Here is a 27,217-nt window from a genome sequence, read left to right on the forward strand (position 1 = left end):
CTTGCTCCAGTTTTTTCTGAGTGAGTGAGGTGCTGAGATATTGGGAGAAGCTGGCACGAAGCTCAGCTCGCAGTTCAGCCGTGACACGTTCTCCTTAAAGAGCACTGGCAAATCCCACGGCCCTGGGGACAAACTGCAACGTGGGGTCTGCCCCACAGAGAGCAGCCCTGCTTGGCTTGGGAATGAGTAGGAACCTCCCAAAACACTCCCACTGCTCTGTGGCTGCAGAGTAGCACCCCTGCTTGCTGTTCTTGTTCATTGCCAGAGGAGCAGCTCATTCTTCCCTCACTCCCCAGGGACCTCTCCCTGCCTTCAGAGGGTGTCATCACATCCTGCTGCTTTGGAGTGGCTTTGGGCACACGGGAGGGCAGGGTCTCTGCTCACTGCTGCTATAAAGGTTATGCCAGAGTTAGGAAACTGAGCTTGGGATGGCCTTGGAAGGAGCAAGCCTGTGGGATGTGTGGCTGGGGAGGGGACTGGGTTTCAAAAGGTCTGGGCTGGACAAGTAGGGAGGGCAGCATGAAGAACAGAGGCAGGGAGCCCCAAACTAGTGTGAGCTGGGCAAGTGAGTGAGGTCCTGACATGTGCTGGCAGCTGCCAGAGTCTGGAGCTGGTTCCTGGGCTCAGTGTCCCTGTGCTGAGCCTTTCTGTCAGTTCTAATGGCCTGCAGCAGATGTGTGAGCAGCACCTGCCTGCCTGGGGATGGGGCTCTGTGTGGCAGTGAGCTCTTCCAGGGCCAGCTGTGCCCCAGCACATCCCTGGCAGTGCTGCCTCGGTGTCTGCTCCAGCAATTGATTCAAACACCAATGGCTTTGTTCTGATTTCTTGTGATAACTACTCAGAAACTGGGCTTGACCATTCCCATCTGTGGGATCCTGGAAGGGTAGGGACACCCTACAACTTGCAGTGTCTCTGAACACTTTTTAGGAGGCTAATTGCTAAGTGGTTGCTGCTTTTTTCCCCTTTCCTTTTTTTTTTAATTTTTTTTTATTATTTTGTTGTGTTTGGTTTTGTTTTGTTTTTTGTTTGTTTGTTTGTTTCCATTCTAAAACTTTCTTTGCAGGGTAGAATTGGTTTCTCAGTATTTTCTGGGTTGTGTTCCACACAGAAAGCAGCAGAGAGAGGTGCTGTGGGACACCTGGAGCCAGCTCAGTGGTGCTGTGCAGGCATCATGTCTCTGGCAAATCTGGAGTGAACTGCCCCAAAGGCAGAGGTTCAGTGCCCATCTGAGCACACCCACACTCTCACAGCAGAGCTGCTGGACCCAGGTGTGTGATACAATCACAGGGGCAAAGAGATGATGTTTTACCAAGCTCCCAATCATCTAGATCCACCACAGCATGACCTGGAGCTCCTGGGTACTGGTCCAGTTTCTTCTGCACTCTAGCAGAGCATTTCTTGGAAATGCTGCTTTGTGCCCATGATTGCTTTCCTGGGTGCAGAGTGAGTTTTTGATTTTCCTTTAACTGGAATGGGAAAAGATGCAGTTTTAAAAGCCTTCTATGCTGAGTGCCCAAAGACTTTCCAGATGTTGTGCTGCTCTCTGTGCACAGAGCCCCTTGCCTGAATCAAACCATTTCCATCTGGCCTGCTGGTTTATTGCAAGAGAGCCTTTCAGGACTGGAACCTCTCGCATGGAGGATCGCTCTGGCTGGAAATCATTTGGAGATGCAAAATATCCCTGGGTGTTTGGCTTGGCTGCTGCTCCAGCAGTGGAAGAGCTGGGTTGCTCCCAGCTGCTGCTTTTTGTGGCTCCAGGGGCCTGCCCAGGAGGCAGGGGAGGGTTTGCTCATGTTCCTGAGCATTCATGATTTTCCTTGCTTGCTTCTCTTATGGCCTCAGCTGGTGCAAGTGAGCCTGCTGGCTCTGTGCTTGTGACCAGCACAGAGGAAAAGCTGGACCATGTGTCGTTCCCTGCTCTGGCATGCCAAAAATCTGCTTTTATAGAGCGTGCTCGTAATGAGCTGTGCCAGGAAACACATGGCTTGCTGGAGACATGAATGGGAGGTCTGTATGAGGCCCTGTGCTCCCTGAGAGCCTCGCAGGGACAAAGAGCAGATGCTGGTGTGCTCTGCTTGCTCTGGGGCACTCTGTGTCCTGTGGGCTGCAGGGCATGGGGAGCAGGAGATGGGATCAAGGAACCAAGTGCTTGGCTGAGCCAGAGAGGACAGGACAGGAGGCCAGGTGAGTGGTTTTACTGCCTGCTGCTCTTGGTGGCTCTCCTGCTCTGGAGATGTGGCTGTTTGCAGTGCAGACTGGGTTGGAAGGAGCCCAGGCACTGCAGGCAAGCAAAGTGCTGCTAATAGCTTAGAATGACAATTGTGGATGGAGATGAGGGGAAAAGGAGAGATATGTCAAGCCCATTGGGCCCCCATAGGTTTAATGTGGGCAGAGGTGCTGTGCGGGCTGTGCCTGGCTGCAGCAGGAAGAAAAGGCTGTCAGGGCAGAGGTGCAGTGCTCAGCATCAGCAGCACTTCAGTGTCTGGGGCGTTTCTCCCTTGTGAGAATTGCTGCCAAGGCTGCGTGGGCTGAGCTGGCGCTGAGCAGGGCACACACAGCACACGAGGAGTTAAACCTGCCTGCAGGCAGTGCAGCCTTGCTCTGACAGAGGGCTTGTCAGGTCCTCAGGACCAGCAAGCTCAGGATGCTCTAGCTCAGTGATTTCATTGCCCAGCCTTTGGAAGCAAGCCAGGGCTTGAGCACAGAGTTTGCTGCTCTTTGATCCAAGAGTGACTAAAAGCAAAGCCCAAGTGCTGGAGCCATTCCCAAGGACTTGGCAGCTGAAGGAATTGCTGCCTGCAGACAGTGATGTTTAAGTTGCTCCTAAAGACAAGACCTGCTTGATAATTCTTTCTGGGAGTGTGATAGTGAAACCTGTGAGAAGCCCTAACACCATCCCTGCTGTCCTTAGGATGGAGCACAGGTCATGGTCTCTTCTGAAAATGTGCCCATGGTTGCCATTGACACCACACTTCTGCTGTGCCCTGATGTCTCTCAGAGAATAGGTGATAAATCAGTCCTGAGTGTGAGCTTCTCAGTCCCTTCTGCCCTTTTTCCTTTGGGGCCTGTCTTTCTTGTGGCCCCTAGCTCTGCCCCTGGGCTTGCAGGGAGCCAAGCCACCCTCCAAGCTGTGGTTCTGGATTGTTGGGTTTGCTTGGGATTAGCAGCAGCCAAACATGCAGCTGGGGGATGCAGTGGCAGCTCTGCCTGTGTCTGCCTTGCCTTGTTGGAGGCTTACAGAGCTGGGAGGGAGTGCATTAGCTCATCCAAATCCTCCTTTTCCTTCGTGGTTTCTCATCAAAGAGCAACAGCCTGTACTGCTGCTGGACAATTTGTTTCTTCAGTGGTGTGAGCAGAAGCATGAAGGTCACAGTGTGGGTATGGTGGGGTGCTCATGTATTGAGAATGGATCTGAGGGGGCTAAAGGCTGTCACTGCCACCTTGCTTTGCTGAGCTCTGTTAGTTAGCTGGCACACCCAGAGTTGGTAGCTCAAATAAAAAGTGGTGGAATGGTCTCTTAATCCTGGTCTTTCAGTCTGAATCTGAAGTGCTGCAGCCTGGGGATAGATTGAGGCTACTCCTGCTGTTCACCTCAGGTTAGAGGTGGGGACTGGGGCATCTCTGGCCAGGCCAGCCTGCTCTCTCCCAGCTGTATCACTGGTCTCTGTTTGCAGAAAATTGCATTGTGTGGCTGCTGGAAGGGTCCCAGGGCCTTCCCTCAGTGAACTGCTGGGGTGCTGCAAGGGCCCTGCAGGTCTGGGGAGCCAGGGGGAGCAGCTTCCCAGCTGTGCCTTCCCAGGGAGCATGGCATCTTTGCCAGCTGTGAATGGAGATGGACAGGGAGCAGATGTTCAGCAGTGTGTTACAGAGCTCTCTGTCTCCTTCAGTGCTGAGCTGGTGCTGTAAATGCATTCAGCTCCTGCCTCAGGTGTGAGACCTGCACACTCCTGGTTCCGTGGTGGAGTTGGGACCCCTGTGAGCTCCTGGCTCTGCCATGGGGGCCTGGGAGCTCCACTCTGCTTTGAGAGGCCAAACAGATGCTGGCCAGTCATGTCCTCTGCCAGAACAGCTGGCTGGGCCAGTTTTTGCAGCTGGCTGCTTCCATCACATCTTGGTACTTCTGGGTCTTAGTTTTGTTTTTTCTGAGCCAGGTTTTCCGCCTCCATAGCTGGGGTAGGTCTGAGGCCTCCTCCTGGCAGGGAAGAAGAGGAAGAGGATGGCTCCCTTTTGGGGAGAAGGGATGGATGCAGTTTGGGTGCTCTGGGCTTTGCTGTCCTGGGCACTGGAGAGGAATTGCAGCTCCTCTGAACTGGTGTTCCAGGTGCAGAGCATTAAGGAAATTGGCTTGCACATCTGGCTGAGCTGACCCAGGGTGAATTTTGCTGAAGTGCTCCTGGAAGCAAGTCTGCAGAATAATGCTCCTGGGGCCTGGCTGGAGAATGGGGCTGGGCTGCAGGCTGCAGAAGCACAGAGTGCTGGGCTTGCTTTCCAAACCAGGAAACCCTATACTTGCACAGAGCCCTCTCCCAAATCCCATTCCCATGCTTTTAGCTCCTGGTTTGGTTGCAAGCAGCTTTGGGATTACTCATATCCTGTGGTGTCTCAGAGATTGGTAAACTCTTGGGTACAGAGTGAAATGGATCCTCTCCTTTTCCCTCTCTGTGCTTTGTCCAGAGCTGTTTTATTTCAGAGGAGCTGGTGCCCAGGAGCTGCACACTGGGAATGCCTGGGTGGGGGCAGTTTGGGGTGGATGGAAGTGTGGATCTCCCACAGGGCTGGGCATGTGGAGCACTGCAGGGCTGTAGGTGAGAGGGGTTCCTGTGCACTCAGCAGGAATCTGGGGCTGTGCAGCAGCTGAAGCCTTTGTGGTTGAGGCTGCATTCCCAAGCGATGTCGTGAGGCAAGGAGACCGGGATTTTGGATTGTTTCAAGATGTAGGCAGCCTGGCCTGGCAGGCAGGGCAGGGATTGCTGCCTGCTCTCCTCAGCTTGCACGGCTGCTCTGCAGCACCCAGGTGGTGCTGGGGTGTGCCCAGGTGAGCCATGGAGCTGGCACTGAGGCATTAAAGCAGTGAATTATAGTTAGCACTTCACAGAGTTGCTCAGAAGTCTGTCCTGGATATGGCTTAGTTGATTTTGTTTGTCACCCTGAAAGGCTCTGCATGTGCTCAGGCTGGAGTCCAGCAATGGCCGAGTCCTGGTTGCAGCCCCAAATTTCTCCCCACAGAGAAAAGCAAGGCACAATTCTTCCCAAGAATATTTCTGGGTTTCACATTCTCTGAACCTCAGAGAAAGAAAACACAGTTCTTATCATTTGCTGTGCCTGTGTTTGTGCAAAAGGAAAATGCAACATGGAGTTTGTTTACCCAAAGTGATGGTGTTTTGTTTCCTTGGCCTGTCAGGACCAGGTGTGTGTGTGTGTCAGGACTGTTGGGTGACAGTCACGAGTTGTGTGCAGAGTTTAGTGCTTGGCAGGTTCAGTTTTAGATGTACAGAATAATATGGTATAATAAAGTAATTAATTAGCCTTCTAATGGGGAGTTCTCCTCATCATTCTCTCTCCCCTCATCGGGAGTGCCTGCAAATTCAATACCTGGGGACACCCCAAGACAAAAAAGTGAATTTTGATACACTTGTTAGAAACTAGGACTGGTAATGCAAGTGTATCAGTGTCACTGTTTTTCCTGGGAAGCTGCTATTTGCCTCCCTAAAAAAATTGAATTAGTTTTGAGCGGAGGGTACTGCAGCCTGAAGGATGCTGTGTTCCTGCACTCACATCTTTGCCAGAAGGATGAGCTCACAGCCAGGATGAGATCTGAGCTCCTCTCTCCATCCTTGTGCATCCCACTAGTCCATGTCCCCTCCCTGCAGATGATTTGCTTTGTGGTGTGTGGGGATGACACCCTGAGGACCTGTAGGTACCAATTGAACCTCCCTGCACAATTCACTTAACCTTTATCTGTTACCTCAACAGGAGGGTTTTGCATTTCAATTGAGTAGCACACCACTGGGTGTTTTCAGGTGTGCTGCATTTCAAACATGTTTATCTAATCTGGCTGAAGCTTTCCTGAAAAGCTTTCTGTGGGCACAGTTGAGGCAGTTTTAGTCCAGACACATGTGTGGAGGGTTTCTTTTTCTCCCAGCCAGGGGTGGCTGGTGTCACATGCATGTGCAGAGGGCGGATGTTTGCCAGCACACCCATTTGGGGCTGCTCCATGCTGGTGTGGGCTCTGCAGGACCATGGCTGGCCCAGCTGTGTTGCTGGGGGAGAGAGAGCTCTGCACTGCCTCTGTCCTGCTAAGGCTGATGTGGCATTGCTGGATCATTTTTGAGGTGACTCTCGCTAAGGGAAGCATTTTGCTTTGTTCAGCAGCTCCCAGCAATGTGTCCCAGCCCAGATGAGCTCATGAAACCACAGCAGGAGCTGCTGGGAAGGTGTCCAGTGTGAGCTGGGCTTGCCTCTGCTCTCTCCTCTGGGGTAGCCTCCAGTGGCTGAGCCACACATGGCCATGGCTCTGCCACACAGGGGAGCTGGGAGGTCCTGCAGCTGCTGAGTGGAACAAACAAATTTTCTTTACTCAGCACCGGTGGAGATTGTTGGCTTTGTACAGGTTTTACCCAAACTGTGGCATAATGGCATCCCACACAGCAACCCTCTCCTTGGACAGCTTCCTTGAGCCCAGGAGATGGAGGGGCATGCATGGACCCTGCTGGCTGCAGCCTTTCCCTGGGCCAGGGCTGTGCAGCTCTTCCAGGCAGTTCCACCTCCCAGCACTGGGCCCTGGTGCTCTGGATTGAAGTACTGTGAAAAGCTGTGGCCACCTCTGGGCTTCTGATTGTCCTCCAGCCCAAAACTCAAGTAGGATTCCTCTGGAGCACATCTAGCTGCTCCTGGTCTCTCCTTGCAGCCCAAATGTGACACATGGTTGGGACAATGGTTTCCAGCATGTGTAGCCAGTTCACCAGTGGCACCTTGGATGCTGTTGTCAGACAAAACACAGGTTGGTGGTTCTTGCTGCACTTTAACATTTATTGATCCCATTTTGCCTTGACACCTGTGCTCATGAGCTGTTCATCACCAGCATCTTGCTTGAGCTGAAATGGTTGTGTCCATTTCCCCAGCATGGAAATCAACATCATGAATAATTCCTCCTGTTTCACCAGAGAGCTGCATCCCAGTGTTTCCTGACACCTGGTAAAATCCCTGCTTCCCATGTGGGACTTGTGCCAGGCCACCATCATGTCCTCTGTCCACAGAGCCATGTCCTCCTCCCTGGCCATGGGGCAGCTGAAGCTCTCAGTGATCAGAGCTGAGTGAAGTTCACTTGTGCTGTCAGAGATGGGCTGAAAGCAGCTCTGCTGCTCTTTGGTATTACATTGGTAATGCTGGGGATTTAATGCTAGAAATGCATGTAATTTAAAATAGAACATCTTGATACCCTAATGGTCTGCACCTTCAGAGAGAGATGTCTCATCACAAACTCCAGCACTGGCATGATGAGTGGGCTGACACTCCAAGGGCAGAACAAATCCATCTCCTGCATGAGCTTTGTGTCCCCTGCCACTTCACATGTGCTTTGTCCCATACAGGTGTGGTTTGATGGAAATATGCCTGAGGCATGTCTGGGGAAAATAACAGACCTGGATCCTGTAGGTTCAAACCTGAGTGGATTTGAGTGCTCTGTTCCCCTTTCCTGCTGCCCCTTTGGCCCAGCAGCAGTTGTGGTGTGAGCTCAGCTCCTGATGTGCTGGAGCTTTTGGGCTGTGGAGCACATGGCTGTGTTTGAGTGAGGCTGGGTGCCTTGCTGAGTGCTCTGGTTGGGACAGATCCGATGTGACACATGTTCATGCACGTTGTATCACCTTGGGGCGTGTGTTCATCTCTGGTTCATGAGCCAGCTGTCACAGACTGGTGGATGGTTCCTGCCCTTAGGGGAGTGCATGGCAGCTGCCCATGGAGACTTCACTGGATGTCCTGACCCTTGGAGCACAGCATGGTGATGGGACTTGGCTCAGTGTGAGACCCAGGGAAACAGGACCATCAACAGGTTCCAGAGAAATGCATGGAGCTGGCTGTTCTGCTGCAGAAGTCAGGACAGCCAAATTCAGAGTTCACAGCTCTGGGATCAGAGGAAATTCAGTTGGGAATTCAGTGACAGAAGAGTCACTGCAAAATGCAGCCCCTGCTGCTGGCTGATGTGTTTGGGACAGGTGTGCAGCCCTGTTTGAGTGCCTGTGTCAGTGCCTTGCTGCTGCTGCTGTGAGTGGGGGAGCACAGACCAGCCCTGTGTGCCTGACACCAGGGTGCCCATGAGCAGCATTGCCTTGGCCCCTGTGTTGTGTAGCAGGCTCCAAAGGCTTTCCAGCATGGGAAAGGCCCTTGTGGCTTCCTGGAATTTGATGGTCTTCAAAACATCTCTTTTGTCAAAGGATTCCTTATCCCTAGCTCTGTCTGACTCAGATGTGTTGTCAAATCATATCCCTTCACCCGGCTTTTATACAGATGCTGGGTGGGAGGATGTGGCTGAGTGTCCAAAGAGGAGCTGCCTTTCAGCTGGACTTTGATACTGTTCATGTAACTTACCCAGGCAACCACTCTGTGAAGCTGTTTCTCCTGCACTGGTGGGAGCCCACTGTTTTGACCCTGCTCTTGTTTGTCTCCATTCTAAGAAGCTCCAGATCTGCCTGGCTTGGCCCCTTTCCCTTCAGAGCATGGTGCTGCTGGCAGAGTCCAAGAGCCATCCTCATGTGCTGAATTGCCTTTTGTTTGCTTCCCTGGCTTTTCCAGCTGGTAACCAGAGCAGAGCGCCTGCAGGGCTGGCTGGGGGCAGCCAGATCTGGCAATGTGTGCGAGGTTCCTCAGCAGCCATGCCAGGCATTGCCCAGGGAAGCACCCTGGATGGGCATTAGTGTGTCAAGGGGGGCTCTGGGGGGTTCCCATCTCTGTAGAGAGATGCCTGCAGCCCCTCAGGCCCCTACCAGACCCCAGGACAGCTGTTGCAGTTTGTTGTTTCCCCTTCTGCTTGCGAGTGGGCTGAGTCACCGGAACAAGTTTGTGGTGTCCCTGTTGCATCCTCTTGTGCTGTGTTCCAGCAGCTGCTGTGTTTATTCACGTAAATAATCCTCGTTCCACACCAGTGTTTCTCTGGGTGATTGCTGGGGCTGTGGAGGTGAGTCAGAGACACAGTCCCGAGGAGAGGGACTTTGAGGAAAACCTAGAAACAGTCTGTGTATGTTTCTGATCAGGGACAATCGTGGTGCAAGGCTGGAACTTAGGACACATCCCAAAAAACTGGACAAGAAGCACTCAAAGAACCATTGCAAGTGTCCAGGAAGCTGCTTGCTCTCCAGGGCTTCCTAACTCATACACTGCAAGACATCTTTCTGTTCAGGCTGGAAGTGTGACACTCAGTAGTGGGTTGTGGGAGCTCCCTCTTAATGCCCCTGTCCCCAGGGAGCAGAGGGCTCTCCTTGGCTGTGGCAAGCTCAGGCAGCCCTGTTCCAGTGATTGCTGCAGACAGGCTTAAAGCAGCTGTGCTGGCATCCAAGCACAGATCTGTTCAAACTCTGAATGAGTTTTGACAGATGTGCTTTGAGCTCTGTTTCTCCTAACATGGCTCTGACTGTCTGGAGACCCTTGAGAGTGACACATGCTTACCTGATCCACTCTTCTCCTTCCCTGGCTCTGAGCATGCCCTCCCTTTTCTGTCCTGCAGCCGTGGGCGCCCAGGCGAGCATCCTGTTCACCAAAGAGCCGTACTCGCAGGACGCCCTGCACGGCCGCAGCGCCATCCTCCGCTGCGAGGTCAAGGAGCCGGCCGACGTGGAGTTCCAGTGGCTGCAGGATGGAGTTCCCGTCCAGGACACGGAGCAGCGCTTCAAGGAGGGCAGCAACCTCCAGTTTGCCGCCGTGGATCGGCACCGGGACGCCGGGCTCTTCCAGTGCCTGGCGAGGAACGTGCTCACCGGGGAGGAGGCGCGCACGGCCAACGCCTCCTTCAACATCAAGTGTGAGTGTGGGGCTGCCTGCAAGGCACGGGGAAGAGCATTCTCTTGGGAGGGCCAGAGGCTGGAAATAGTTTTTCCAGGCTGTCTGCTAATGCTTGTGTGGGTCAGATGGGGATCGGACAGCTTGGGCTGCTCATGGAGGATTCCTCTCCAGCTGCCATGTCCATCCTGCCCTGTAGTCCTCTTGTGTCTTCTGGTGTCCCTGAGGCTGTCAGAGATGCTTTCTCCTGTCCCCTTTCCTGTTTGTGCTTATGAAACTGGGACATTACTGCAGCAAGTGTGTCCTGGGCACTGCAGATCCTTTCAGAACTCACCTTAACCCTCAAAGAACAGCTACGTAGGGCAAAGTGAGATCTCTGCAGTGTGGGTGTCTCTCTGCTCCACGCTGGCTTGAGGGCATGTGTATCTCTAAGCATGCTTGTGCCCTTGCTGCCTCCTCTGGTTATCGGTGAGTCACCAATAACCAGCACCTGGGCTCTGTAGGCTTGGAGAGCCAGCTGTGTTGGTGTTCTTTGATCCCACAGGGATTGAGACAGGCGGTGTGGTTCTGAAGCAGCCGGCCAGCGTAGCCGAGATCCAGCCCTCCTCCACAGTGGTGCTGCGGTGTCACATCGATGGCCACCCACGGTAAGGGTTGCCTCCTGAGGAGTGGACCCTGCCAGGGGCCCCTGCACCTTGGCTGTGTGGTCTCTCTCTTTCTCTCTCTCTATCCCCCTCCCTTTTCCCCGCCACCTTTTTTCTTTCTGCTCCTCCCCCACGTCCCCTCCTCTCTCCCGCAAGAATTCAGTAGAGTCAGGGAAGGCCAAAGGCAGGATTGGGCCTGTGCCGAGCGCCGCGGGAGAAGGCAAACGGCTTCCCCTGAGCCGCCTAGCGAGGAGCACAGTAAGGATGGGCTGGCACAGCCCAGCTGCTGAGCTGCTTGGTGTGCTGCAGTCACTCTCCGTCGCTTCCCAGTCGTGTCCCGTCCACCTTGGCTGCATGTCTCATGGCTTCGTGTGTGTGTCGGCGGCGGGACGGAGAGCCAGGGCACTGGGCCATCTCTGGGCTGTCTCCTCCGCACACCCGCTCCCGGGGCAGCCCTGATGGCGCCGTGCCCCTGCTCACCCGCTCTCCCCTGTCTTGCAGCCCCTCGTGGCAGTGGTTCCGGGACGGTGTCCCCCTCCCGGAGAGCCACAGCTCCTACTCTGTGAGCAGCAAGGAGCGGACGCTGACCCTGCCGAGCGCCAGCCCCGATGACAACGGGCTCTACTACTGCTGCGCCCGCAGCGCCGTCGGCTCCGTCTGCAGCCACGACAACTTCACGCTCAATGTCATCGGTGAGTTGTGTCCCCGCTGTCACACTGCCCTGCCCACAGCCTGCTCTGCTGCAGGGGAACCTCAGCCTAGCGTGGCTTTGCTCTGGGCAGAGACAGACCCAACAAATCCTGGCCAGGTGTCACAGACATGTTTTATGAAAAATCCTTTCCTTAGTATTTTTTCTCCTGAGAAGCCTCAGGAACAAAATGTGAACAACCATCCTCTGCTGGTGTAGAGTGCAACAGGTGGATCTGTGATTGGTGTCATGTAATTGTTTTTAATTAATGGCCAATCACAGTCCAGCTCTCCAGACTGTCTCAGTCAGTCACAAGCCTTTGTTATCATTCTTTTTCTATTCTTAGCTAGCCTTCTGATAAAATCCTTTCTTCTATTCTTTTAGTATAGTTTTAATATAATATATATAAAATAATAAATCAAGCCTTCTGAAACATAAAGTCAACATTCTTGTCTCTTCCCTCATCCTAAAACCCCTGTGAACACCACCGCAGCCAGGCTGGAGCCCAGCCCTGTCTGTGTGTGTTAATTCATCCCTGTGTCTTTCTGGAGCAGATTTATGCTGTCTTCTTTTGTAATGGAGCACCCTAGAGGCTGTAGGTGCTTCTGGTTTTGCTAGTGTCATTGCCATGTGGGTAAATGCCCTGTTGGCCTTTGGAGGAAAGCCCTAAGGAGGGCAGGAATTGCCGACATTAGAGGAGTATTTGGAACTGGACAGGGGAATTTTGCTGTCCAGTGTCAGCTTTGATCTGTTCACTACGAACCAGGGTGCTCAGGGCCATGCTGGAAACAGAAGGGGTTTTCCCTTTCTGAGCAGCTCCCACAGCAATCCTGGGCCCTGAGTCCCTAACTCCAGCTGTGCTGGCACGTTTGCCTCCTTTGGCCATGCAGGGCGCACCCAGCTCTTCTTTGAGCTTTTCCAGAGCACTGGTGTGGGGACACCAGAGGCCCCTCTGTCCCCCTCACCCTCCTGTGGTCTGTGCCTTTGCAGATGAGAGCTTTCCTCAGGCACTGATCGTCCCTCAGGACCTCATCGTGACCAAGAACGAAGAGGCCATGTTCGACTGCCAGTTTGCAGCCGTGCCCCCTCCCACGCAGGAGTGGCTCTTTGAAGACAACCCTGTCACCAACAGATCCAAGTAACAGGGACCCCAGTGCTGTGGGCAGGGCTGGGAAGAGAGGGGCACTATGTTCCAGAAGGGAGAGGTCAAACCCTGCCTGTACAGGAGGGCAAGCATGCAACATCAGAGTTGTCATGGGGATTGGGTTTAGCAGGGGCTTGGTCCTTGTGCATGGCATTTACCTGAACAGGACTCAGGGAGCAGTTTGTCCTCACACAAATCTGTGAGGCTGTCACTTCTAGATGCCCATGCATGATGGCCCCACAGTGAGGGATGTCTCTCAGCCCCAGATGTGGTGATTCTATGGAGCCAGGGAAGCTCAAGCTCCAGACACCCACTTGGGGCAGTTCACAGTCAGGGGTGTGTCCCAGTACTAGATGCCAACACGTGGTGATCCCCAGACTTGGGAACACCTCCCAGCCCCCAGCATCTGCACAGCAATCACTGGGCCCATGGCTCTCTGCCCTTCCACATCCATGTGCATGGTGATCCCCAGAGCCAGGAGTGTTTCTAAGCCCCAGGCAGCCTAAGCATGGGGCAGCCTGCAGTGCAGGGCAGTGATCCTGGAACTGGGATGTCTCTTCCAGACTCTGGAAAGCAAGCAGTGCCATCTGGGTGCTGGCAGCCCCCGGGCGCCACCTTGTGTCCCCTGCCCCCTCCTGGCTCTGTGTGCTCCCAGAGCTGGCTCCTGCTTGCTGATGCATTTTTTGGTGGGAGCCAGCTCTTCACCAAGAAAAAAACTTCTGTGAGCTCATTTCCTCCATGAAGAACTTATCCCAACCAGCTTGTTTGCATGTGGTTGGAAGCTTTGCCGTGGCCCCTCCTGTTTTCACGGGCTCATGCAGGACAGCCCAGCTCTGTAGCTGTGGCCCATGTCCTGCAGAGATGCCCACTGAGCCCTTGCTCTCCCCACGTGCCCAGGACCACCGTGTTTGCCAATGGCTCCCTGCTGATCACCCAGGTGAGGGCTCGCAGCACCGGTGTCTACAAGTGCGTTGGCCACGGGCAGAGGGGGAAAACTCTGGTGCTGAAGGCAACTCTGCGGCTGGCAGGTGAGGTCTGGGGCTGGTGACAGGGTGGGCAGCAGGTCCCCAGAGTTCCAGTGTCACCCTGGAGCTGTGTGGCAATATAGCAGCGGGTCAGTACATGCAATGGTTCGTCCTTGCTGTCTGGATGAGGGGAGCAAACAGTTTGTGTGCTCTCACCTTTAAATGGTGCCTCCCCTGTGAATGATGGTGTTGGTGGGCTGGCTGCATTTTCTTGTTGGTGGGTTGGCTACATCTTCTTGCCCTCTTTGAGCCCTGTGGTCTCTTGTTCCTCTCAGAGATTGAAGACATGGCGCCCTTCTCCCCGAAGGTGTTGACAGCAAACCAGGGGCACCGCGTGTCCTGCACTGCCCCACAGGGCATACCCACACCCCAGATCTGGTGGGAGAGAAACCAGGAACGAGTTCCCACTGCTGGCAGGGTGTACCAAGAGGCAGAGCAGCTCATTTTCACCAGTATCACCGAGATGGATGCAGGGATCTACACGTGCCATGCTGCCAACAAGGCTGGAGAGAAGAAACAGGAGCTGAGCATCACTGTGGCTAGTAGGAAACTTTCTGAAGAGGGTGGGAGCAGAAGAGGGGTTGGGTGGGGGGTTAGGATGAGCTGGGCAGCGTGGCTCATTACCTCGCTGACCCAGAAAGGCACCTCTCGTGGCTGAGCTGCGGGTTGCACACTGCCTATGTGTTTGCACTGCTGCTGGCCAGAGGGTAGTGAGTGGCTCTGTGTAACCCCTTGCCTTCGTGCCCAGCTGTACCCAAATGGGTGGAGATGCCCAAGGACAGCCAGCTGGAGGAGAGCAAGCCAGGATACCTGCACTGCCTCAGCAAGGCCTCCCTGAAGCCCACTGTCACCTGGTACCGCAACGGCGTCTCCATTTCTGAGGTGAGGCCACAAGGCGAGCACTTGCCCCTTGTGGGCACTCACTCCTGCTGGGCACCTGCTCTGCTGCTGCTGTTTCTCACCTTGTTCCTAGGCCCAGCTTCCCTGTCACCCCCACTTTGGCCTTATTCCTGGCACTAGCTCCATCCTCCTGATGTGTGGGTGCGCAGTCAGCCCTGTGCTTTTGGGGCAGGGCTAAGAAAAAGGTCCCCGCAGCTTGTCTCAGTTCTCCGTGTGGGTCTCAGCAGTGTTTATCTGAAGCACGGTGTGGCACGTGGCGTGCCAGCAGTGCCACAAGGCAGGGCTGAGCCTAGGGCTGGTGACAACGTCACTTGTGCCCCGCTCCTTCCCCCGCTCTGGGCAGGACTCGCGGTTCGAGATCTCGGAGAACGGGACGCTGCGCATCAACAACGTGGAGGTGTACGACGGCACCATGTACAAGTGTGTGAGCAGCACCCCGGCGGGCAGCATCGAGGGATACGCACGGGTGCACGTGCTGGGTAGGCTGGCAGCCCCTCACGTCCCTCCCTGGTGGCTGCAGGGGTGGCACCTCCAGCTCCGGGAGCCTGAACATCGCCTCTGTGTGTTGCAGAGAAGCTGAAGTTCACGCCGCCACCTCAGCCCCTGCAGTGCATGGAGTTTGATAAGGACGTCACAGTGTCCTGCTCGGCCACGGGCCGGGAGAAACCCACCATCCAGTGGACTAAGACAGGTCAGGGGGATTTGGTTGTGGTGTGCCTGCTTCTCACCCTGAGGCCACGGGAGCTTCACCTTGTCCCACCTCCAGCGTGGGTGAAGCAGCTGTGACCCCCTGTGTCCTGCACAACTGCTGCATCCGTGCTCTCGTGTCCTGCAGATGGGAGCAGCCTGCCATCCCACGTCAGCCACAATGCTGGCATCCTGTCCTTCCACAAGGTGAGCAGGAGCGACTCAGGGAACTACACGTGCATCGCCTCCAACAGGCCGCAGGGCGAGATCCGCGCCACCGTGCAGCTCGTGGTAGCAGGTGAGGGCTCTGTGGCAGGCAGGGGCGTTTCCTGCTGGGCTGCCTTGGCCTGGGGGGCAGAGAAGGCAGAGTCTGGCCTGGTCCTGAGCTGTGTCTCACAGTTTGTCAGGGCTTAGCATGCAGCCTGGGAGGGCACGTGCCACTGTGGCACCGTGCTGGCCGTGCTCCCTGGTGGGAGCTTAGCACCATTCCCAGGAGCTGACAGAGTTCTCTGCCTTCAGTTTACGTCACCTTCAAGCTGGAGCCAGAGCCCACAACGGTGTACCCGGGCCACACAGCCATGTTCCAGTGCCAGGCAGAGGGGGACCCCGTACCGCACATCCAGTGGAAAGGGAAGGACAAGATTTTGGATCCTGGCAAGCTCCTGCCCAGGTACACAGCCTCCATTCCAAACTGACACGTGGCGCAGCGGGATATTCCCAAGTATCCCCCATCCCTGCCCAGTGTGAGGGTGCCAGTGGTGCAGTCCTGGGTTCGTAGCTTGGTGGGCACGTAGTTGACTCCACATGGCAGGACTTGGACTCTGCTGGCCCCAGGGTTTCCCTTTCTGCCACAGCCTGCCAAGCTGTGATTGAGCTGCAGTCATCTGTTCTTAAGTGTTGCACAGCCTGAGATGGAAGCTGATGGCACTGGGGACGTGGGGCTGCAGGTGCTCCAGGCCTGCCTCTGCCCTTTGGTGTTTGCCAAGAGCTCTGTGTGTGTGTGGTTGGCAGGATTCAGATCATGCCCAATGGCTCCTTGGTGATTTACGACGTCACCTCTGAGGACTCTGGAAAATACACCTGCATCGCTGGCAACAGCTGCAACATCAAGCACCGGGAGGCATTCCTCTATGTTGTAGGTAAGGAGGGTGCCCAGGGCTGGGACATGACCTCCTGGAATCCCTGGCAGTTCTAGGCCCTGCTTCTGGCTGTGGTTGTGCCTGCCAGGCAGTCCCAGCAGCATCCCCACTGGAATGCAGTAGAGTGTGCTGTGGGATGTGCCCAGCGTGCTGTGGCTGGGTGAGGAGGTGGCCACAGCAGCGGGTAGGGGACTGGGGGCTTTTCACATCCCTCCAGCACATTCCTGAGCAGGATTTGGGAAATCTCTCCACATCCCCATGTGCTGGATGCTCTCTGCCCCACAGACAAGCCAGCAGCAGAAGAGGATGAGGGACCTGCCAGCCACACGCCCTACAAGATGATCCAGACCATTGGGCTCTCAGTGGGGGCAGCTGTTGCCTACATTATCATTGTACTGGGGCTGATGTTCTACTGTAAGAAGAGGAGGAAAGCCAAGAGGCTGAAGAAGCACCCAGAGGGCGAGGAGCCTGAGATGGAGTGTCTGAACGGTGAGGCCGGTACGCCTGAGGGTTGGGGCTTCACCACAGCCCCCTGTTCCTGTGCTGGAGAGCCTGAGGGGCGGGGAGCTCCCAGGGGATGGGAGGACTCCTAACCCATGGTCTCTCACTCTGTGGGTTTTGCCTGGTGGCAGAGACCTGCTGCCAGGTGAGAAATGGGCAAGTCAGTGTGAAACCTGAATCCCAGCCTCACCTTGTGCCATCTGTGTCTGCTGAGTTGTGTCTCACTCCTGCATCCCAGCACCTGCACGTGGGATCACTGTCCCAGGGGAGGGAAGGATCCCTGGTGCAGTGTAATGGAACAGTAATGTTCTGCTGGCCCCTTCAAATCAGAGTTCAGCAGCTCCTGGTGCTGAATGGAAGATGTGTCACTGAACTCCCTCTGTTATCTCCAGTGAGGACTTGTAACTGGTGGGGTGCAGTTGAGCTTGGTGTCCCTAATTCCCTGGATCTCCCCATTCATACTCCTCATAAATGCAGATGTTCCCTCCCAGTTCTCCAGCACACAGCCACATCCTGACCATGTGCAATTTGCTGTGAGGGCCTGGCAAAACATAACTGCTAGGTTTGCCTCCTGGTTTTCTCCTTGCATTGGCACTTTGAGCAGAGCCAAACCTCCAGAAGAGAAGTCTGGCTGTGGGGAACCTCCTAGGAGCAGGGATGCAGGAGCATCTCAGCAGCTTTGTGCTCTGTATCTGCCACCACTGTGAGATCTTTCAATGGAAAAGCCACAGGCAGCTCACCTGTGCCAGCAGACTCTGGCCAGCATCTCCTTCATGGGAAAGAATTTCTTTCAATTGTTTCTGAGGTGGTCTCAGATTTTTATCTTAACCTGTCTTTATTATATTTCTTTTCTGTTAGAGTTTGCCTCTTCTTATTCCCTTCATTTCGAACCAGGTTAGCTGCCAGGTGCATCCTCATTCTTACAAGCAGACCCAGCTCCCCAGATGTCTGGACTCCTTTTTGGTCCTTCCACAGCCTCTCTGGAGAAGTGGTTTGTGTTTGCTGTCAGCTCTAGTGGAGTTATTCCGTTCACTACAGTCTTCAAAGATCTGGCTCTTTGTCTCTTTTTGATGTGCTCCCTTGTTAGCTGGGTGACACAAAGTGTTTCAGCACCTGTATGAGTACCTACAGGTGCTCCCTGGCTGACCACCAGCTGACTTTTCCAGTGCTTTTAGGATCCAGACAGATTTAATCTCTCCATGGACTTGCAGTGGATCTTTGCTATGGATTTCCTGTAGATCAGTGCACTCCTATCCATCCAGTTACTTTCCAAGGTCACGTCCTTGCTGTGCCACATCCTCTGTGAGGAGACCTTGCTCTCAGTATCCATGGCTGGCTCTGCTGCTTTTTTGTTGTTGTTGTTGAATACAGACATAGCATTTGGGGAGGCTCATGGCTGTGGGGACTGATTTCTGTGCTAGTGTCTCCTCCAGGAGATGCTCCTGTGTCTGTAGCAGGCGGGTGGGCAAAGCCTGCAGCTTCCTCACACTTGGTTCCTCTCTGGAGTGCAGGATACATGAAGCCTCCTGTCCTTTTGTTACCAAGTGCCTTGTCCAGGCTCTGTGAAACATGAACATGTGTGTTCTCCAAAGTGGCTCTTGTTGCTGCCTGCTGGTGCTGTCTCTCAGTGGCAGCACACTCATCACACTGCAGCCTTCTGGATTTTTTTGGCACACTTGCAGTGGTCGTCTTGTGTTATCTTCTTGGCTTCAGGCTTGTGGTCTTGAGACAGATTAGTCATGAGTGCAGACAGCAGAGGGTGAGGCAGTCCTGCTGATAATGAATGTAAAAGCAGGGAGAGTGTGAGGAGCATCCAGCTTTGATTTATGGGGTAACTGGTGTTTTTTTGTTTTTATCTTTACGAATCTTACTCCACCATGTGAGAGCAGACAGATGTCAGTAGCCATGGCTCTTAAGTCAACATATCCCAGTGTTCACAGCTCCAGCCCTACCTGTGACAAAGCCATGGTCCCTGTCACGGTGGCCAGGCCTGCTCAGGGTGTGCTGCTACCTGCCTTGCACACGGGCATTGTAAGCAGGCATGTACCCACACTGTGTGATGCAACAGCCTGTGATGGAAACCGAAGGCAGTGGGACTCTGTTGGATTTACCTCGTGCTGGTTTGTCTTAGTTTTGTTAAAAATTTCCTATTGTGTGGCTGTTTGCCTAGTCCTTATTCCAGGAGGAGCTGAAATGGAGTGGTGATGCTGGAGGGGTGTGAGTGACCCTGGCTCAGGGCTGTTCCCTGCTTTAAATTCCAACTCCTGCCTTCATCTTATGCAAAGTACCTCTTCCTAGTAACCAGTTCTGATCCAAGCAGTAAATACATTCAAAATCAAGGTTTGCCATCTATGCAGTCATTGCTCTAGAAGCTGCCTATAAAATGCAGGGTTTTCTGTTTTCTCAAGGCAATCGTGCTTTGTCCTGTTCTCTGGCTTGTGTTTGTGCTAGGGAAGTTTCTTGTGAAGTTCCTGTGCAGAAAGCTTGCTGGGGCTGATTGCAAGGACTTCCTAGCGCTGCTTTAACCCAGCCAGTTAAAATCCAGCCTGGTCTGGTCTTAGAGGTTCAGCACTTCCAAGGACATTCCCAAGGCTTGCTGGGAAGTGAGTAAGGAGCAGGGACATCAGAGTGCAGCAGCTGGTGTCAGATAGGCTTGAGAGTCTCTTGGATATCAAGAGACTGTGGCCATAGTGAGCAGTGTCCATCTGCTCCACCTCTGCCTCGCCCATCCCATCTCCTGCTGCTGCCCTGGAGGGTTTTGTCAATGGTAGTTGGGATGTAGCCACTGCTTGGGGATGACTGAGTGGGATGGACAAGGCCAGATGGGGCTGGCTGGCTCTGGGACCAAAGCCATTGCTCAGCATCTGATTTCAGGGGTGGCTGCTGGGCTGCCAGAGATGGGGCAAAAACTGAGGCCAGGCCACTCTGCTGCCTGGGGCTGGAGTGCTCAGAGTGTCAGAGCCCCAGGAGCGGCTGAGCTTTTACTGTGTGGCCTGGCAGGATGCTGCAGCTGTCTGTGCTTCGCTGGCAGGCGGTGCTTTGCTGCAGAATGGGCAGATGACAGCAGAGATTCAGGAAGAAGTGGCCTTGACCAGCCTGGGCAGCAGCTCTGGGGCCAGCAAGCGCCACAGCGCCACGGACAAGATGCACTTTCCACGTTCCAACCTGCAGACGATCACAACCCTGGGTATGGTGGGCCACCCTGGCCGTGTCCCCACTCCGGCAGGATACCTGTGGCTGAAACCCCAGTGTGTCCCAGCCAGAAACCAGGATGTGCTGGGTGCAGAGGGCCCTGCAGCCCCTGTAATGTCAGGCACACCTGCTGTCCTAATGCACGGCACCTTCCCCTGTGCTTCCCCACACTTGCAGGCAGGGGGGAGTTTGGTGAAGTGTTCCTGGCCAAGGCCAAAGGTGCAGAAGATGGTGAGGGCGAGGCCCTGGTGCTGGTGAAGAGCCTGCAGACAAGGGATGAGCAGCTGCAGCTGGATTTCCGGCGGGAGGCAGAGATGTTTGGGAAGCTGAACCACGCCAACGTGGTGCGGCTGCTGGGGCTGTGCCGCGAGGCTGAGCCTCACTACATGGTCCTGGAGTACGTGGACCTGGTAAGGGCCCTGCCAGCAAGGAAGCAGAGATGTGACAGCAGTGGGAGAGGGGCCTGGAGTGTGGCAATGGGCTGGCAGCACAGGGCAGCTGAGGTGTAAGGAGACCAGGCTGAGCTTAGTGCCATTCCCAGCCTCTGGAGGAGTCTCAAGGGAAATGGGTCTCCTGCAAGACCTGGAGATGACTTTTTCCTCTGCAATCTCCTAATTTCTGGTTTATCTCCTAGACTGAGCCATACGAGCTAAGTTGTGGGAGTCCATGCTGCAGAATGGCTAAGGGCTGTGAGGAGTCTGGAGTTTGTAGGAGAGAAATAAATTTGGGACATGAAAAACCTGGAGATTTCAGGCCTGCTTGCCCTAATCTTAGCCAGTTGAGGCCCAGAAACAAGATACTGGCTTGCCCTACAAGGCAGGGACCAGGAGAACAGGCAGGAACCGTGGATCAGGAGATGAGGATCTGTGGGCCTGCTACATCCAGGCACTGCAGGGACCAGTGGGCCTTGTCAGTATGTGGAGGTGCTGACTCTGAATTTCTTTCTGTCTCCAGGGGGATCTGAAGCAGTTTCTGAGAATCTCCAAGAGCAAAGATGAGTCTCTGAAGCCACAGCCACTCACTACCAAACACAAGGTGACCGGGCAGCTCTGGAAGGGCTCTGGGGCTGGGGAGCCTAAGGAGGGCAGGCAGTGCTGACAGCTCTCTGGGGTCAGGTGTCTCTGTGCACACAGGTGGCCCTGGGCATGGAGCACCTCTCCAACAGCAGGTTTGTGCACCGGGATTTGGCAGCCAGGAATTGCCTGGTCAGCGCCCAGCGTCAGGTCAAGGTCTCCTCCCTGAGCCTCAGCAAGGACGTGTACAACAGGTCAGGGAGCCTGACAGGGGAATGGGAGGGGGTGAAATGGCACCAATCTCACTGCCTGCCTGTGCTGCCCCCGCAGCGAGTACTACCACTTCCGCCAGGCCTGGATCCCGCTGCGCTGGATGCCGCCTGAGGCTGTGCTGGAAGATGAGTTCTCCACTAAGTCGGATGTGTGGTCCTTTGGGGTGCTCATGTGGGAGGTCTTCACGCATGGGGAGATGCCCTACACTCCACTGGCAGATGATGAGGTGCTAGCAGGTACGTGGAGCACCCCTGGAATTGTAGGGGACAGCACAAGGTGCTTTACTTGTGGTAAAGGGGGCCAGACGGGCTGTATGATGACAGTGCTGGTCTGGCTGGGGAGGCTGTCCCAGCCTGCATGGAGAACTGCTGCTCTCCTTGCATCCCCCAGCGAGGGTCACACCCCTTGCCAATGTTTCCTTTCGTGCCAGGTCTCCAGTCAGGGAAGACGAAGCTCCCGGCGCCCGAGGGCTGCCCGTCCCGCCTGGCCAAGCTGATGCAGCGCTGCTGGGCCCCCAGCCCCAAGGACCGGCCCTCCTTCAGCGAGCTTGCCACCACCCTTGGGGACAGCCCAGCCGACAGCAAAGCCTGAGCCCCCCAGCCCTTGCTGGTGAAGGATGTGGCGGGGTGGAGCGGGGTCTGTGCGTGCCCGGGGAGCCCCTGGCACTCGCACGGCCCCTCGCTGACCCCGATGCGCCAGCGAGCAGCTCAGCATCAGCAGCTGCTGGACTCAAAGCACAAGCCAGTGTACCCCAGCCCCAGCCCCCTCCCCAGTGGGTCCCAAAGACAGCCCTTGCTGCCTCCTGCCCCCTGCCTGCTCAGCCCGGTGCCCTCAGGCTGCTGGTGTGGATGGAGCAGCCGCCCCTCCCACGGCAGAGCTCGGGCGTCCCTGCTCACCACATCCACCTCTGCTGGCCTGGCCCGGCCTCTGTCCGTCCGTCCGTCTGTGCTAGGCATGCCTGCCTTCCCCTTGCCCATGGGGACAGGCCAGCCAACAGGAGCACAAAGTGCCTGGCATATGAAGGAGCTTACTACCTTTCCCAGTTACCCTGTGCCTTTTTTTGTACTTATGACTCTGGGCAGAGCCCCCTGTCTCCCTCTTCCAGAGCGCTGACTCCTCCCCACCATAGTATTTCTGTTACTGGAATGCAGCCTAGAGTTGGGTTAGTTTGTTTGCTTGAGTGGAGGGTACTGCAGCCAAGAAGGGTTGGGTTTTGTTGGGTTTTTACGTGCTGCTCTCAATAAAAAGGCGCTTTTTTTTTGTTTTGTTTTGTTTTTTTGTCTCTGTAAAACGCTGCTGTCAGATAGCGGTTTTCCTCCACATGGCTCCTGGGAAGGGTTTGGGGCTCATTCCTCAGGCATCTGTCTGCTGTGTTTAACCCCTTTGCCCCCTTCTCAGGTGAATCTGAGGTGCTGCTCCCAGCCCTGTGTGCCTTGAGGGAGCACTTGGCCTCAGCACTTGCTGTCTCTCTGAGCAGTCATGAGTTGCTCTCCAAGAGAAAATGTCCCTCTCGAGACTCCAGGCAAACCACCACTCATGGTTGTTGTGGATAGCTGGCCTTGGCCCAAATGCCCACCATAACTGGTATTTATTCACATGCCTTTTTCACATCTCTGAAGTGAAACCTGCCTAATCTTTTACTTGGTACTCTAATTAAACCTGTCAGGAAGCTTGTTTGTCTAGCCCCTCTTTGTGCTTAAGGAAGATGCTGCATACCTAAACAGGACAAGGCTTTGCATCATAATTTTGGGCAACACAGTAAAAAAAGTGACTCTGAAAACATCTACACAGTTCTTCTTGCAGCATTTCCAGATTCAGAGTTTTTTCTACTGAAGTAGTTAAGACACACCCTTGCAGGATGACAGAGTTTATTAAATTACAGCCCACAATTCTTTATCACTTTCTGTCACTGGCTGAAACACCACAGTGACTAAAAAAGCCACTGTGCATTCATAGATTCAGAGAAGCCAATGGGAGCAGATTTACCTTCTGCTTTCCCACTTAAAGGATTATATTTTTGATTTTGGATTTTTGTGTATGAATTCCTAACTTGTCACCCTTTTAAACAAAACCTTTTTAGGTCACTATGAAATGTTAAGGTTGCCACAAAATGCACATATTGTTTTATTCCATTTCAAATTAAACACAAGATATTTTTTTCCATTTTGTCCTTTGACATCAGGCATTCTCCCTAAGGTTGGTTGGCTGCCCCCACTTCAGGTACTGATTGGGTTTGTGCACCCGCCTCTGTGGCTGCTCCACAGCCCACGGTGGGTTGTGGGTTTGTACAGGAGATTTCCAGCTTCTTGCAGGATGCTGGCAGGGCCAGGCCTGGATGGGGACCCTGGGGGATATCCTGCTGTCACATGTGGTCTGCAGCCCTCTCCTCTGAACAATGGCAGGGTCCTGGCAGTCTCCTTGGGAGAGGAAAGGTGTGCATGTGGTGCACAAGAAGCCCCAGTGCCCACAGCATGAACATGAGCCAGGCCAGCATGGGCTTGTCCCTTGGAGCCACAGTGAGGCACCAGCAGCTCCACTTGGCTGCACAGCCCTGGTTTGGGGGTTATACAGACAGATCTGAGTCTGTCAGGAGCCCTGGTGGGGCTGAACTGGGGGCAGTGGGCACAGGCTGCACAAGGGACATTCATCCTGGTATTAGGGGAAATGCTTCCCCTCAAGGCTAAAAAAGGTCTGAGTCCCAGAGAAGCTGTGGTATCACCGTCATCATCATCATCAGAGATGCCGGACCAGAGGAGTCCTGAACTACCCATAGTTGGCTCTGCTTTAATCAGGGATGGACCAGGTATGTCCAGGATCCTCTTCCCATCTCTGCTACCCAGAGAGGTTATGGAGATGCTGGAGGGAGGGAAGTGCTCATTTCTTGGAATATGCTAGCTGGCCCTGAGCTCAGATTGGGTCCAGGCTTGGAAACTGGGTGCAAGCAAGTTTGCTGGCAGCTGCTCTGCCAGTTACCAAAGGTGTTTGTCCCTTTTCCAACACTTGCAGGTGGAGATAATGGACTCTCCCCAAGCGAAGATCTCTTTGCAAGCCAAGCTGTGGCAGTGGCTGGATGTTGGGCCCCTCTCTAGAGGAGGACAGCAGGTCTGGTTTGCTGAACCTGGTGCTCCCTAGCATGGTAGGCTTGGCAGCAGGTGACTGCCATCCTGACCTCTGGCTGCCTCCATGACCAGAGGGCCTGGCCACAGCGTGGGACTGGTGGTACTGTGCCTGTTGGGGACAGAGGGATCAGGATGTCCCTTTCTTTCTACTCCTTTCAGCCTCATGTCCTTCTTGTTGCTCCCCCAGTGTGTGTGCAACCCTTCTGAAGCGTGTGTGTTGTGGCACTGCTGCTTGTGTGCTCTCCAACTTGCCAGGGACCTGTCTCGTGCATTTGCTGTTGTTTGATGTCCTTTTGTTCCACTTCTCACATCCATTCCATTCCTGTGGACTTTGCTGTCCTTTGGGCTGATTCCTGCAGCCAAGCCACTTGTGGTGGCCTAGCCAAGCAGAATCTCAACCTTGCCATGGCTAGAGACCAGAGATGCCACGGATTTTGGGGGTACCACCCTTGTTCTGGCATCTCACGTGGTGGGAGGGTACAGCATGGCTGCAATGAGCTGGTTCTGTGAGCAGCATCAGGACTGGGGGCTCTGCTTTGTCCCAACACATCCTGGAGGCTCCACAGCCTGCTTGCCATGCAGACAGGACCTGGTGACTACAGGGAAGCACCCAAATGGAGTTACCAAAGCTAGGACAAGCTCCAGACCCAAACAGTGCAGAATGATGGGGGTTGGGATTGTGTATTTTTGGGAGTGATGTAATGAAAAAATTCTGTATCGTTGGGGAGGGGAGAGATGTTGGCCAAAGTAATTGGAAACAGCAAGCTGAGCAAATGCAGTCCCAGCTAAAAGTGGTGGAGCAGGGCAGGGAATCAGTCCCTGCAGGAGAAGCAGAGCACCTTGGCAGTGGACAAGAGGTGGGATCCAATTGCCTCAGCCCAAGCTGAAGGAACACCTTGCAGAGGAGTGGGTGGGGGATCCAGGGCCAGAAAGAACCACATGGCTCCATCAGAGCCCAGATCCACGCAGAGAGCCACCAGCTGTGACCAAAATGGAACATTTGCTGAACGGTGTAAGAGAGCAGCAAGCAGATGTTAGTCCCAATGAACAACTCCCAAACCAGACAGTTCCATCAGGAAGTCCCTGATGTTTTCTCTTGCCCTGAAGTTACCCAAATTCCCCCTGCACCCTTTGAGCACCCTGGTCCATGAGTGCTGGGCAGCTTGAGGAAGGGCTGCCTGGTTTGCTCTGATTTCCTCTGCTGCCCTGTGGCTCTGCTGCAGCTGTGTGGAAACTCATGGGCCTTAATTGTCCTAAGCAGCCTCACCTGGGGCTCCCCCCACACTCCTGAGCTGCACTGAAGCTCAAGCCTGTGCTTTAAGGTTTGTTTTAAGCAAGCTTGTAGGTGTTCCTGTTTTGGCCTTGCATCTAGCCCTGTCTTCTAGGTACACGTAGTTGCTTTATTATTCAGTCGGGATTTTGGCTGTATCTCACAACCAAGTGGATGCTGGATTTACTCCATGGCTTGCCCTGTGGATGCCAACACCTTTTGCTGCTCTGCTCAGGTACTGTGGGTTTATTATACCTGTTCATGAGGACCTGGGGTCACCCCTCAGGGAGCAGCCCCATTCCTGCACCTGTCTGTTGGCCACAAAAAAAAAAAAACAAATTAAGAAAGGCCATAACCTAGTTTTAGTACCTCTGTTCTAGTTGTTACTGCTCATAGAAGAGATCTGACTGTTAAAAAAAGAGCAGCTAAGTGTAGTCAGCAGCAGTCAGAAAAAGCATCTGGAGTATCAATAGTAGGATGATCAGGAACAGGATGGAAACCACCACATCCCCAGCACCCTGCCGGAATATGGATGAAGAGCTGGAAAAGGATGAAGCACTTGTTGCAATGGTCTAGAGAGGATTGAAAAGGGGATGTAGAGGGCTGGGGTCACGCTGGCAGCAGGATCTGTGCTCCTGTGGAGCTGCCAGGCAGCTTGTCTGGAGGGAATTTTGGGGGAATTTTAAGAGACTTTTAAGCGTACTGTCAAGTGCTGTGCTCTAAAGCTGTGTTTAAACAGGGCTAGAAATGGGAATTTTATGATGTGAGGGTTGTAAATAAGACAATCCCTGAAGGCTGGGAACTTGCTTTAAGCTGCTTCCAGTTGTCAGTGGCTGCCGGTTTGGTCAAGGGAAGACCTGCTGGTGACTTGTGTCCTGTGGGTGATGGTGGCCTGGGGACAGGGCTTGGCTCTCCAGCGTGGGCCTGGCTGCCTTGGTGGGAGATTGGCATGCCAGGAAGATGGGGCAGGCTGAAGCTCTGGGTCTGGGTGCCTTGGTGGGAGATTGGCATGCCAGGAAGATGGGGCAGGCTGAAGCTCTGGGCCTGTTCAGAGCACAAGGACAGGCATCTTGGAGAGCATCCATAGGATGAGGCTTGGGAAGGAAAGGACTGGAGCAGAAGGGATGAGCAAGCCCAGAAGGAGCCAGGTCTCACCTTTTGCCTGTGTAGACACTCCTGCAGCTTGGGAGTAAAAGGCCTTGCAATTGGAAGGCCCAGGGAAGAGAAGGAGGAAAGGAGTGTGTAGCTCTCCCATGAGCAAGAGGAAACCAAATCCTGCTACCTGCAGTGACTGCACGCTCGTGCTGAGCAGGCAGACCGCGCTGGCTGAGGCCATCAGATCCATGTGCTCATTGTCCCCAGCCAAAGTGGTGTCCCCAGCCCGGCTGAGGGTCCTGCTGACCCTTCCCCAGCCTGGCAGGACACGGCCAGGCCTCGGTCTCACCTGTGTCAGGTGTAGTTTGTGCTCAGCCCGAGGGGAGGGTGGCCAGGGCATGTGATGGGAGGCATGTGAGTTCCAGCAGCCCTGCTGGGAGCTATAAATGGCATGTGTGCTCACTGGAGGAGCATGGCTGGCGGGAGGAGGGGGAGGCGGCGGTGGCAGGCAGGGGGGTGTTGGGGTTTGCAGTTACTCCC

At 54.5% G+C, this 27,217-nt stretch overlaps 1 protein-coding gene across 3 annotated transcripts in view; it reads left to right on the forward strand.

The window, feature by feature from the left end:
* Positions 1–22,454, forward strand: part of PTK7 (protein tyrosine kinase 7 (inactive)) — a 34,303-nt gene extending 11,849 nt beyond the window's left edge. The window contains exons 2-20 of one of the 3 annotated variants that reach the window (XM_058020850.1): positions 9,716–10,009; positions 10,532–10,634; positions 11,133–11,323; positions 12,310–12,457; positions 13,361–13,491; positions 13,764–14,030; positions 14,237–14,370; positions 14,732–14,867; positions 14,960–15,079; positions 15,224–15,373; positions 15,595–15,745; positions 16,087–16,214; positions 16,500–16,712; positions 19,747–19,902; positions 20,085–20,317; positions 20,862–20,942; positions 21,023–21,174; positions 21,251–21,429; positions 21,624–22,454. In XM_058020850.1, the coding sequence (XP_057876833.1) occupies positions 9,716–10,009; positions 10,532–10,634; positions 11,133–11,323; positions 12,310–12,457; positions 13,361–13,491; positions 13,764–14,030; positions 14,237–14,370; positions 14,732–14,867; positions 14,960–15,079; positions 15,224–15,373; positions 15,595–15,745; positions 16,087–16,214; positions 16,500–16,712; positions 19,747–19,902; positions 20,085–20,317; positions 20,862–20,942; positions 21,023–21,174; positions 21,251–21,429; positions 21,624–21,784 (3,128 nt within the window). In that variant the 3' untranslated portion in view covers positions 21,785–22,454. The other 2 variants (XM_058020851.1, XM_058020852.1) reach the window with 2 other exon arrangements.
* Positions 22,455–27,217: the final 4,763 nt, after the last annotated feature.

This window comes from Melospiza georgiana, chromosome 3 (assembly GCF_028018845.1).
Source record: "Melospiza georgiana isolate bMelGeo1 chromosome 3, bMelGeo1.pri, whole genome shotgun sequence".
In the NCBI taxonomy this organism is placed as follows: domain Eukaryota; kingdom Metazoa; phylum Chordata; class Aves; order Passeriformes; family Passerellidae; genus Melospiza; species Melospiza georgiana.